Source organism: Dipodomys ordii, unplaced genomic scaffold (genome assembly GCF_000151885.1).
Source record: "Dipodomys ordii isolate 6190 unplaced genomic scaffold, Dord_2.0 Scaffold58, whole genome shotgun sequence".
NCBI classification, from domain to species: Eukaryota; Metazoa; Chordata; class Mammalia; order Rodentia; family Heteromyidae; genus Dipodomys; species Dipodomys ordii.
In genome coordinates this window covers 9,022,270-9,035,784 of record NW_012267274.1, presented here as the reverse complement: position 1 = coordinate 9,035,784, position 13,515 = coordinate 9,022,270, and the positions used below count along the sequence as shown (strand labels likewise).

At 44.3% G+C, this 13,515-nt stretch overlaps 1 protein-coding gene across 1 annotated transcript in view; it reads right to left on the bottom strand.

Annotated features, from left to right (window-relative positions):
- Mcmbp (minichromosome maintenance complex binding protein) overlaps window positions 1-13,515 on the bottom strand; it is a 37,630-nt gene that overhangs the window by 6,371 nt on the left and 17,744 nt on the right. The window contains exons 8-15 of the mRNA XM_013021901.1: window positions 11,090-11,241; window positions 10,496-10,596; window positions 8,405-8,577; window positions 7,964-8,087; window positions 6,423-6,540; window positions 3,869-4,034; window positions 3,026-3,159; window positions 975-1,139 (exon numbers count right to left, since the gene is read on the bottom strand). Of these exons, the coding sequence (XP_012877355.1) occupies window positions 975-1,139; window positions 3,026-3,159; window positions 3,869-4,034; window positions 6,423-6,540; window positions 7,964-8,087; window positions 8,405-8,577; window positions 10,496-10,596; window positions 11,090-11,241 (1,133 nt within the window). The remainder of the gene's footprint in view (window positions 1-974; window positions 1,140-3,025; window positions 3,160-3,868; window positions 4,035-6,422; window positions 6,541-7,963; window positions 8,088-8,404; window positions 8,578-10,495; window positions 10,597-11,089; window positions 11,242-13,515) is intronic.

Sequence of the window (13,515 nt, the reverse complement as noted above, 5' to 3'; positions counted from 1 at the left end):
ATAGTCTTGCTTTGAATATGACTGGGCTGAGGATTCTTGTAGTTTCCACTCCCTGTCCTAGCTGGGCTGACAGGTATACACCATCATCACGCCCAGCTCTTTCCATTGAGATAGAGTCTCAATGTCTCTGCTTGGGCTAGCCTGGAACCACAATCCTCTTGTTCTCAGCCTCCCACACACCTAAGAAGAATGACACATTCCACTGTGCCCAGGACCCAGTTATAGAGAAGGACCTCCTGAACTTTTCTGCCTTTTGAGCCTCATCTTCCCCATTGATCTCTGCCTTCTAAGTAACATTCCAGGTGTGAACCTGAACCCAGCTTTTATTTGTTTAGAACCTCTTCCCTCTTATTTGAAAACCAACTGCCTAAGGCATCACTTATGTATTGTGGGGAATGCACCGGCAAGAATAATCTATATGCAAGTAACAAAGAAGAGTGAAATTATAAAGGAGCAAAAGGATTATTTTTAGTGTCTAAAGCAGATGCAAGCTTATTGAAAGTAAAAAGGACAGGCCCACAGCCGGAAGTCCCTACAGGAGTCATGTTTTGTATATTGTTATTATATATTTTGTATATGTATTATTATATATTTTGTATATTATGGTATATTATTAAAATGATTATTAGTCTTAGATTATTATATAGTTAAGATGTATCATTTTAAATCCCAAGCCAATGGCTAAAAAACCCCAAACAAACTAAAATGTATTGGAATAGAAACTTCCAGAAGAGAGGCAGGGATCAGCTCAGTACTAGAACCCTCCCCTTGGCTGCACAGGGCTTGGGGTTAGACCTCAGCATAGCAAAAAAAACAAAAACAAAACTTTCAGGGAGTGAAAACAGGATGCCCGACAATGTCTATTTCCAGCACGCAACAGAGGTCTAGGCAAGCACAGGGAAAGCAAGGCGCAGTAAACGCTGGACACGGCCGCTCTGCACAGGGAGCATGCGCATGCCCTCAGCTCAGTGTACCTTGGTGATTTCATCCGATATGCTGTAGTCCAGGAATTTCAGCAGGGTCAGGTAGATGCGGAACTTGTTCAGCATAGATGGCAGCACCGCCGAGAGAAGGCTGTTCATGTACTCCTCCATGTTGGGTGGCATCAGCTGAGGCTGTAAGTGCATTTGGCAGTCTGCCTGGAAAGAGAAACAGCGCACACTCCTTCCCACGCTCACATGCTTGCATGCTCCTCCCCCGCCCCTTGTAAACTGCACTATGTACACTCAGATTGTGCTAATCTGGCAATGAAAAACTTCATGTGAGGGGGTGGGAACGAGAGCTGGTTGTTATTTTTTTGGTACTGGTATTTGAACTCAGGGCTTTGCTTGGCAGGCAATGCACCACTTGAGTCAGGCCTTCAGTCCTTTATACTTGTTATCTTTCAAACAGGGTCTCACTTTTTGCTTAGGCCCATAATTCTATTTATACCTCCCATTTATCTGGTATACAGAGATGTACTGCCGTACCAGCTTTTAATCGACTGAGTTGAGGATCTCACAAACTCTGCCTAGACTGGTCTCAAACGCCAATCTTCCCAAAGTTCCCTAGCTGAGTAGCTAGGATTACAGTTGTGAGCCTCTCTGGCTAGCCAGGAACAAGTTTTAATATTCACTTGCACATTATAACTACCACAGCAATAGTTACAAAAATCAGCGTTTTGTTGGTCATTTGTAATGTTTCCTCTATGGTTTTAGCGAACATAAAAAAGTAGCCAGCCACTAAAAGGCAGTTCATGAAACCGGATATCCTGTTTTCCCAGACAACTTAACAACAAGCAATTTCATTCCCAGTCAAAGATTCTTATCCACTGTACATAAGCATTGCTACAAAGGAACTGCACACTTTCCAAGTCTTGGGAGTGCTTATCTTCCTCAGAATCAACAGCTCTCATTTTTCAGATAAGGTTTTGTTTACGTCTGGGTGGGCCTCTGTGATGCTCCTGCCTTGAGTAGCTGGACTACAGGCCAGCTCTGGCCAGCTTACTGGCTGAAATGAGGTCTAATTTTTTGCTTGGGCTGGCCTCAAAACAAGAGCCTCATGGCTCTGTTTGAGATTTGGGATTATAGACATGTAGCATCATGGGTGGCTTGAACTATCAGCTCTTAATCAGCCACCCTGAAGACCAGAGCATTTCTCACTCTCTCTCTCATAATGTTAACAACAATAAGGCTGATTACAAAGTAAGGACTATTTTGAAGGAACTCTTAAGCCTGGCAAAGAGACCAGGCACTGGTGGCCCAAGAGTGGGCAGCACACAGTGTAATCGTAGTTACTCAAGAGGCTGAGATCGAAGCCTGGCAGCTCAGAGGGAGCGCAGCAAGGACGGCAAGCGGGGTGTCCATCCGGCATTCAGCTGTTTGCGCTCCTCGGTGGGGAATGCTGCAAACAGCCCTGGGTCCTCACAGAGGTTTTCAGCTCAAGGTGGAATGAGAATTGTTTCCCTTATTAGTAATCAGCAGCCACAATTTATTTACGTCGCCTCCCTACCCTTAATTTTACGGTGCTGGGGACTGAGCCTTGGGACTTGAGCATGCTAGGCAAATGTTCTCTCACAAGCTACCTGTGCTCTCAGATGCTTGTTTGGTTTTTCTCCTTGGTGAGAAGGACATATTCTATATTGCCCAGACTGGGCTGGAAGTCACAGCCTCTCCAGCAGCTGGGATGGCAGGCACGTGCTGCTATGGCTCAGCTGAGCCACAATTTCTTACAGGCAAATTATGGATAAGAAGCACAAAATGTGGCCATCTTTCCAGATGCAACCTCCTCCACTTAAAACTGACACAGCGGGGGCTGGGAAAGTAGCTCAGTGGTAGAGTGCTTGCCTTGCATGCATGAGGTCCTGGGTTCGATTCCTCAGCACCACAAAAGCAGAAAAAGCTGGAAGTAGTGCTGTGGCTCAAGCGGTAGAGCGCTAGTCTTGAGCTGAAGAGCTGAGGGGGCAACGCCCAGGCCCAGAGTTCAGGTCCCACGACTGACAAAAACGAAACAACCCCCCTCCCCCCTCTCTGCACAGGCGGCGTACCGGGAGCAGGGACCGCCCCTCGGAGGTGATGAGAACATTGATGCTGCAGGGGAACTCCATCTGGTGGTAACTGAAGTCATAATCCACCTTCTGCCACGTGATCAGGTTGCTCAGGGCAGTCACGTTGTGAACACCTGGGAAAGCAAGAATGCAATTTCACTGACTGAGTCATCACCACCAACCAGCTCTGCTGACATCGATGACAAGGCGCCGCTTATGCCTTGACTGATACAGTGTGAGGAGAGCTACACCTTCCCCTAATCTGTGCTTGGAGTCTGACATGCTGCTAGATGCAAAATGGGGCCCCAAAAGTCTAATTTCTACCTAGAGAGTGTGGTGAGAGGCTACAACAATGCAAGAAAGTTCCTTCTAAACACGGAAGGTTGCTGGTTTACTGATTTTCTATTCACATTTGCCTTCAAAGTACCCAGTCCACAGTATCATTTTGTCTACTTCAGTGTCTCAACATGGATACAGAACTCCGCTTCCTTGTTAGGAACATGCTCCACCAGGCCACTCAGCCCCCCCTTACCGATCAAATCGTTTTTTCCCCCTGAATTCTGAAAGTGTTTGATGAAAGCTCTGAGGTGACAAGCAACTAAGCAAACCTTTCTCTCACTTCCGCCTGCAATGCTCTGTGTGCTACTGTGCTCACAAAACCACGGTAGCACACAGGTGTGCACCCAGCCAGCTTGTATTATCTGCTTTAGCCAAATGCATAGGCCAAACTTTTGCGTATTTGTTAAGTTGAACTGGCCTTTGTCCACAGATACCCTTCTAACCAGTGACTGGCAGATCTGGCTTCAGAGGGCCCTGAGGACAGGGAAGGCTCCACATGCGCACCTGGAGTGTCCAGCTGGCCCTGTTCTAGAAGCGTTTCATCGATGACCAAGGACGTGTTGTTGGGCAGCTGCAGCAGACCACTGACCAGGCGATTGGCCGTATAGTCTTTGTGGGGAATGAATTTCAAATGGTTCATGTTCTCTATAGTCATCTGGAGACGAAAAGACTGAAGGAGAAGATTTGTAATAAGCAAGGATCTAAGTTTTCTGCTTTAAGAAAATACACATTTGGAGTTCAAACACTTTGTTTCACATAGGAAAAAAAAGGATTTTATGCGTTTCTAAGTAATGAGACAGTTTCTGCTACTCTTAGGAGCAAGGTACTATATTCACATTACAGCCTCAGTCATCTATGAGCTATCCCAACACTAATGTGTCACAGTCCTCCTAGAGAATGACTTTTATTTTGCCAATGAAATGAGCAGCAGACAATTGACATATATACCCAGTATCCAGAAGTTTAACTTTTTAAACCTAACACAAGCCAGCAAAGCAGAAAATAAAATGTTTATTTTCTTCACTGAGATGGAAAGGCTCAACGGTGTCATGTTTCACTACAGTCTCTGAATCAAACCATCCTCATTCACTCCTGCCGCTGCAGAGGGTTTTGCATGAAGTACTGAAAGGACAGTCAGGGAGCACCGTGCCTGCTCAGTGCTGCAGATCTGTCACCAGAGCCGCCAGTCCAGCAGAGCAGGGAATCTGCCACGCCACGGCCACTGCGCCCTCCTGGGCCCTCCACCCTGCTCTAGGCCTTCTCCTCCCTGAGCTCCATCCCAGAAAGAAGCAGGGGGAAAGCGGTTGACAAAGGGTAAGACATATCTCCAAAATTTAGAAGATTTTCATACTGCGGGGGGGGGGGGGCATTACAGATACAAATCTGAGGCCTGAAGGAAGCGCAGGGGCTTGGGTCAGCTCTGTCACAGATGCACAGGGAGGTCACTTGCACTGAGTCTTTTATGAAAACGAGACATTCCAGTAGAAGTGTGCAAGGCTCACAGAGCTAGCTAGACTTAAACACAAGAGTGACATGCAAGAACGGAGGGAGGTGGGAAAATAAAAAAGCCCAGAAAGTAACGGAGAATCACTGTGCTGCAGGCTGTCACTTTTAGATCCCTTCCTCAGAGAACTCTCTACTCTGGGGAAATGTAATCCTATCCTGTGGGTAGCGCACTTGGCCTGCAGCTAAGGCTTCTATGGCCTCTGACCCCACCTTCCACTGCCCAAGCTCTGGTCACATGAACTGGGCCTTCTGGGATACCACGGCATCCTGCGGGTCATGCCCCATCACTGCCAGGACTCCACCCCTTCCCTGGCGCTTTATCTCTGTGAGGGCAAAGGATCTGACTACTTCAGTAATTCACAAAATGCGGTACAGACTCAGGGAAGTGCTGAGACCCTTTGATGGGGTCCATGAAATTAAAAAAAAAAAAACAAAACCACAGCTTTCAAATTCTACACTTCAACTACTCTTGATCAAAATGTCACATTACCACAAGACCAAATCTGGAAATAGACACGAAAATCTAGGGGACTCCTATTAATCTAGACCTTAAAGAGATTTGCAACAATGTAAAACCATGCCACTTTTACCATTACATTTGTTTTTAATTTGGGGCAAGTTATCATTATTAAAAATACTTAAGGCTTACAGCAACTGATTTATTCAACATATCTCCATGGTAACTTCTAGTATGGGAGATTAAGGTGTAAGTCCTGAGAGGGCTTATCTGTATGGACCCTCCTGTGGCCTGGGGGGGGACTGACACCCAGAGATCCTCCAATAATTGGTTCAACCTCTTTAGTTCCCAAAGGAAGAAATAATCAGCATTTGCAGTCACTCAACTTATCAAACAATTCTCCTAGTCCCAAGATTCCCTGCTCATAATAGCACATTCCAGGTGCCCTTTGTAAATGAGCTGGGCTCAACTCTGCAACAGGAATCAAAGCTGGGGTAGTGGAGACAGAGATCCTCATCACCTCAGCTAAGAGAATCAGGCTACTGCAGTTTACAGCTTGTTTGGGTTTAAGATTTTTAGTGCCTACACAGGATACCAAATTGAACAAACAGGCGCTTTCAAGAGTACAGTTTTAAGGGAGTTACTGCAACTGTGTGAACTGTTAGACAATACAAACTGGTGCTAAGGCAACAAATGGGATGTGTTTAGGAAAGAATACTTTTTTTGTTTTGGTCAGTTGTGGGGCTTGAACTTAGGTCTAGGTGCTGTCCCTGAGCTTTTGTGCTTAAGGCTATCGCTCTACCACTTTGAGCCACAGCTCCACTTCCAGTTTTCTGGTGGATAACTGGAGATAAAAGTCTCACAGACTTTCCTGCTCCGGCTGGCTTTGAACCACAATCTTCAGATTTCAGCCTCCTGACAGATGTGAGCCACCAGTGCCTGACTAAGAATACATTTTTAATTATATAAGTCAACAGGCTTGGTTTCCCAATAAATGAAATCTATTCAAATTTCAAAGTATTTGGGTTGGATGAAGACAATTAGATGCATTCATTGTGAACTCAGGTTTATAGTATGTATTTATATTCATCTTACTGCTGGAACAAGATGTTGAATAATTCGATATAAGTGTTCTGTGAAGGTACTATTCCGTGGGCAACCACTCAAGTTAACTGTAAATTTTCCTAGTGGAAGAACATCTCTTCTTGTGTATCTAGGGGGAAAAAAAAGAAATAAAAAATAAGAACCTAAAGTGATTTCCTGGTTTCCACCAAAAGGCAAATAAAATACTGTCATTAAAAAATGTAGCAGAATCCTCTGGGGCTAGTCATTTTATCTACCAGAATAATAGCAGTTAAAATAGTAGCCAACCCTTCTCTTTCAGTACTGATCCCATTCCAGGGACTCTTCTGAACATTCATGTGCTTTGTCAATCTCCAAACATCCAGAGGTGGGTCCTGATTACTTTGTTTCACAGCTGGGAATCTGAGCCTAAGAGCTAAATATAACTGGAGTCACAGCTACCCAAAGTGCTGGAGACCATGAGTAGTTCAGGTCTGGAAAGTACAGACTACTCTGTAAGCAGCCCTAATCTGAAACCCAAAATCTGTAGTGATCCAGTGTGAAACTAAGCAGTGTGTTGGCAATCAAAAAATCTTTAGATTTAAGAGAATTTCAGGTTTTCAATGAGAGGTGCTGAACTTGTCACCATCCAATAAGCTGGAAAATGATAGAGCTTGGATTCAAGGCTGTTTTAACTATGATATACTACTATCTCAGATGTCATCCAAGGAAAAATAACATAAATATAGCTGCAATGGTATTTACTATATATAAGAACTAGGAAGAACTAGTATTTATGGAAATGGCTACATATGGTACGACTGTATAATGAAACCTTGTGCTGCCACCAAAAAGCTCATTAAGAATTATGGGCAAATGTTTAGTATCTATTAAATGCTTAAAAGACATGGCTCTGTGCTTACAGTATAGCTGATACTACATGAATATACAGAGAATTGCCATGGAAATAAAAGAACATGAACAAGTACAAGGGTACCCAAGGTTCTCTGTAGGAGGTTACAAGGATAATTGCTGTTTCCTTCCTGTGTTCTTGGGACTTGTGGAAAGAGCACATTACTTTCGAAGTCAGAAAACAAAAGAACAATGCTGAAGTCACAGGGTGAGGGGATACTGTCAACCTACAGATTAAATGTGCATGTGACATGCTTCATTGAGAGTTTTCAGAAGCAGAGCCATAGGATACATAAACAGAGAGATCAGAATGCAAACTGATTTGGGGATGTGGCTCAGGGGGTTGAGCACTATTTGCAGCTCCACAATAAGTAGGGGGAGGGAAGAATGCAAAAAGGATAAAATAACTCATTCTACTCATCAGTCAGGGCGTTTATCCTATTTTAGCTCAAACACTTACTGAAGGTACATTATGTGAGATCGAGAAAAGGTGGAGAAGGGTATTTGTGATTTGGTTTAATACTTGTTACAGTGAACAACAACCCACTTGATGAATCCTGATAAACTAGAACACAAATATGACACCAGCAATCTTCCTTTTCTTTCCTACTTTCTACACCACAGCAAACTCCCTTATTTCCCACAAGCAATCCAACACTTACACTGTGGAGATGAGATGTAGGATAAGGTACTCGGCAGCCAAACTGTCTCCCAAAAGCGCGTGTGTGAGGAACCCAAGCAGCTCTGCTCTGACTGGGGACAACTCGGACATGAAGCTTGACACGACTGCAGGAGGAAGGGAGAACCAACTCTGAATGCACATGCCAGCACCCCGGTGCGAAAACAACTGTGCGACTAGTAAGAACTTAGAAGACACACATAAGCAAAACCAAGGTAGCCCGTAGGTCGGTTCTTACGGGGGTGGGGCTATTTCTATGAAGAGAATTAACAGAAGAGGAAAATGAAGCAAAGCTACAGGAAGACTGAACAACTGAATTCTGACAAATGAGGAGCCGCCTTGGTGCCACTACGGGCGCCAGCCACAGGCAGATCCGGACACGAGGCTCGTCTGTGGCTCAGCAGACGTTAACACTTACACTTACAGGTTCTGCTCTCCTCTTTGTTAAGGCAAGTGGGTAACAATGGATTGATGTGTTGCAGTTTCTGGGCTAAAATTACATGAATTCTTGGCACCAAGGAAGCGGGAGGACTGTGGACCCTCTGCTCCTGCGCTGTGTCCGTGCACTCCATGGGGTCCGGCAGTGCAGAGGCGTCCCTGTGGGGAGACATGTCCACAACAAGGATGTGAAATAATATGCGTCGCTGAAAGCAAACTTAGAGGTCAAGCAAGGAGCTATCTGCGCTCGCACATTCTCACACACAGATGCTCACGGGAGCCGGCTCTTCCTTGCCCTCTCGCTCACGCCTGAGCCATGTGGCAGCATGCTCCACAGCCACGCACCCCCCAACGCGATGCACTGCCTCTCCACTGCCCACAGAAAAGCACCAGTGGATATGGAAAAGAATCTCTAACTTGTGAGTCTAAAAATTGTTTTATTTATAAGCTTACTGTCTCAGTTATTTCTTATATATACAACGTGTGTCTATGGGTCTTGATTTCTGAATGGAATTCCTCCTCCTTGGGGGGAGGGAGGGGAAGTTGCCATTGTGATTGGAGTCTGGAATGTGTAAATAGCTTAATGTGCCAGAACATAAATGATAAAATGACATACATGGTCAGGGCTGGAAGGTGGCTCGGTGGTTGAGTGCTTGCCTTACATACACGAGGCCCTGGGTTTGATTCCTCAGCACCACATAAGCAGAAAAAAAGCTGGAAATGGTGCTGTGGCCCAAGTGGTAGAGCGCTAGCCTTGAGCTGAACAGCTGAGGGACAGCGCCAGGCCCAGAGTTCCAATGACCAAAAAAAAAAAAAAAGACATGGTCATTTTTCTCAGGACGTAGAACCTGTCTATAAAGTGTCTTTTACACCGGGCGCCGGTGGCTCATGCCTGTAATCCTAGCTACTCAGGAGGCTGAGATCTGAGGATCTGAGGTTCAAAGACAGCCCGGGCAGGGAAAGTCCATGAGACTCTTATCTCCAATAAACCACTCAAAAACCGGAAGTGGCGCTGTGGCTCAAGTGGTAGAGCGCTCGCCTGGAATTGAAGAGCTGAGGGACAGCGCCCAGACCCAGAGTTCAAGTCCCATGACTGACCAAAAAAAAAAAGAAGTGTCTTTTACTCGCTCAATCTAGGAAAATTTAAGCCTGAAATTAATGAAGGAAAAAGGAAAATAACAAGAAAAGAGAAAGAGGAAAGAAAAAAGGAGGAAAGAGGAAGAAGGAAGGAGCAGGAGAAAGAGCAAGAGGAGAGGAAAAAAGAAATAGTAGCAATAATATCAAAACCATGAAGGCCAAAGAAAGGCTGAGGTCAGCTTCACTTCAGTGCAACGAGCCAAACGGATCCTGGATCAAGATAGTAAGTACAGCAAAGAACACGACTGAGACAATTAGTGAACTCAAGAAGGGTGTACGATTGGTGTACCATGTACGTATGGGAAATATCCTAACTTAGATACTTGTGTTCTGATTACATATGAGAATCTCTGTTCTCAGGAAACATTAGTTCAAGCATTGAGGGATAAAAGGGTTTGGTATTTCAGTAACTGTCAAGTGTTCTGGAGAAGTGTGTGTAAGAGCTGAATGTAGTGGTGCTCCCTGTAATTCCAGCACTCGGGAGATTGAAGCAGCAGGATCACAGGGTTGAGGCCAGCCTCAGCTACATAGTAAGACAAGAGTAAGCACCAGGGATAGATTTTGGGTGTACATAAGCAGGGTAAGTGAATGACAAAGCACACTGGCAAGAGCAGTGACAATTGGAAAATCTGATGAAAGGGAAAGGAGTTCTTTATAACTATCCTGACACTTTTCTGAAAATGTAAAATTAAATAAAAAGTGACCAAAGCCAGGTACCAGGAGTTCATACTTGTAATACTAGCTTCTCAGGAAGTTGAGATCCAGAAGATCAAGGTTCAAAGCCAGCACGGGCAGAAGATTCTTCAGGACTCCATTTCCAAAATAACAAGCAAAAATCTGGGCTAGAGGTATGGCTCAAATTGTAGAGTACCAGACAAGCAAATTCAAGGCACTAAGTTCAAACCGCACTACTGGGGGGGAAGAGACCGAATGAACTCACCTTTCATCATTGTTCAGTATACTTAGCACTGGATCTACGGACAATATGCCATATAATTCAAGAACGTCATTTACTTTGAAACAATCCCAGTCTTCATAGACCTAACAAGCATAGACACAAAATCACATTAGCACTGACATGAAAAAAAACCCAAACAAGAAATTGAGTCTTAAAGTTACAGTAATAGTATCTTAGAACTTTAGATCAAGAAATGAACATTAAAGTAACTACATTTCATAGACTGAGACCAAGGGAGGTAATAACGTTTAATTAGTGGAAAGACTTATTAATAATTACTTAAACCTCTTTCTATTCATCTGCACGTAGGACGTAGTGGGCTGGACAAGGTGAAACAATACTTTCCCAATCCGCCTTTGGAGCCACCACAAAGAGAGCACAGCCCTCTTCCCACTGATTTTACCTCCGTGACACCCACACCAGACTTCTGACCCAAAGCCTTATTGACACAGGCCTCTAAATTTGTAGTGATTTGTGATAATAGCAAAGGAGAATGCATACAAATACTGTTTCCCATTTAAGTTTTGAAGCTAATAATGCATCTTTCAATGTGAGGACAATGAAAGGATTTATTACCTTCACCAGGCAAGCGGGACCCTTCTCTCCTGGCAGTGGAAAATTCAGATCAAAAGGAGAAGAGAGGTTTAAGGAGTTCAGTTGTTGGCCAGCAGATGCTTCAGTTTCTAAACGTTTTGGCTCTCCACACCACTGAAGACCACCAACACTCCCTAAATTCAAAGGACAGCATCACACTTGGTAATTTCCTTTTCTTTTTTTTGGGGGGGTGGGGGTGGGGGTAGTAGTGGGGTTTGAAGTCCTGGTCTGGGCTTGCAAGGCAGGGGCTCTACCACTTGAGCCGTGCCTCCAGCTCTACACTTAGCCATTTCTAATGCCTCCTAGAGGAAATGGACATCCCAAAGTTTGGTACAAATGATGTTTTGAGCTCTGAAAGTTCAGTCTGTTATGGTTTTAATAACACACTACTACCTTCGTTGGACTTATTTCACAACATAATGCAGACCTGAAATTTTGCATTCATTTCCTACTATAAAACAGCAACAAATTACAACCATCAAATCTTATGCAGGTATTATTAAAAGTTAATATTAAACATGCTTACTCTGACATCTTTGACCTAACTTATATGTGCTCTACTGACAGAACACCTTGGGCAGACTGTACTTTTTGTGCTCTTTAAAGAATGATGAAGCCACATAGCAATAACTTCATTTACCAAGTGTTCATTAAAAATCCATGGTGTGTGGCTGGGAAGGTGGCTCAGTGGTAGAGCGCTTGCCTTGCATGCCTGAGGCCCTGGGTTCAATTCCTCAGCACCACATAAGCAAAAAGAAAAAAGCCGGAAGTGGCGCTGTGGCTCAAGTGGTAGAGTGCTAGCCTTGAGCTGAAGAGCTGAGGGACAGTGCCCAGGCCCAGAGTTCAGGCCCCACGACCAGACCAATAAAAATCCATGGTGTGGAATCATACTAAGTACTGGGAAGATACAGATAGTTAAAGGACAGTGTCTATCCTGAAGTAGTTACAATTCTAAACTAATAACTAATTAGGATCAAAATGCAGCCTACCTTACCATTGAGTCCTACTCAGCAATAATAAGAAAATTACTAACATCATGTGGCACTGTGGGTGGATGAATGGATGTCAAGGGAATCATGCTGAACAAGAAGTGTAAAGGGATATGACCAGCTGGGTGCTGATGCTCATGCCTGTAATTGGATAGTGGTTCAAAGCTAGGCCAGGCAGGAAAATCCATGACTCTTATTTCCAATAAACCATTCAAAAACCAGAAGAGCTCAGGAACAGCATCCAGACCCTGAGTTCAAGCCCCATGACTGACCACTGTCCGTCCCCCCACAAAAAGGGGGGAATGTAACCAGCACATAAAGAGAAAGACAAATTTATCCACCTACTAACATGAGGAAATTCACCTCTCATAAAAGCTGTGATTGTGCCAGGTGTTGAGTGGCTTACTCCTATAGTTCTTGCTACTCAGAAGGCCAAAATCTGGATTGTGTTTCAGAGCCAGCCCAGGCAGGAAAGTCCGTGAGACTTTTATCTCCAACAAACCACCAGAAAGTGGGAAAAGGAACTGTGGCTCAAGAGGTAGAGCACTAGGGCTTGAGCATAAAACCCTAGGGACAGCTCCCATGCTGAGTTCAAGCCTCAGGACTGTCTGTCTCTTTCTCTCTCTCATACACACACACAAAACTGTAATTATAGGCATGGGCCGTCATGGGAGGCTACACGGGAGGCTGAGATCAGGAGGTGAAGGTTCCAGACTAGTCCAGGCAAAAAACAAACCAAACTCATAAACATACTTCAATGGAAGAAGCGGGGCATGGTGGTGAGCGCTGGTCACCACAGCTGCGGGAAGAAGTGTGAAAGCAGGATCACAGTCCAGGCATAGGCCACGGCAACAAGTGTGAGCCTATCTCAAAACAAGAGCCAGAGGCATGATTCCAGTGGTAGAGCACCTGTCTAGCAAGTATGAACTCAGGAGTTCACACCCCAGTACTACAAAACCAAACCAAACCAAAAAAACAACTGATTGAAATCAATGATGTGGCAATTCTGAAATTCTGTTCGGTTCTTAAAAAATTTCAACTTTTCTTTTTGCTTTAATCAGAATCAATTTTTTTTAAATAAATAAATCTTTGAAAATCCATCTAGTGTACTAGCATTCTGAGTTTTTCCTTGATATTTTTAGTCTTATAAGGTACCATGACTTAAAAATGTAAAGGACGTTTTCAGATATAATTAGTCACTTCAGTGTAAAGTGCTATGCTATATTATTTAAAGAGATGGGATAAAAAATATGAACAGATAATACTTTGTAGCTAGCCACTTGAGATTCTACATTCTTTGCACGTTTTTTGTGGTTCTGGGGCCTGAACCCAGGGCCTTGCGCCTAGTAGGCAAGCCCTTTTCCAGTGAGCTACACCCCTAGCCCCAGTCCAAACTGTTTCTAAGTCTCATAAACTTGA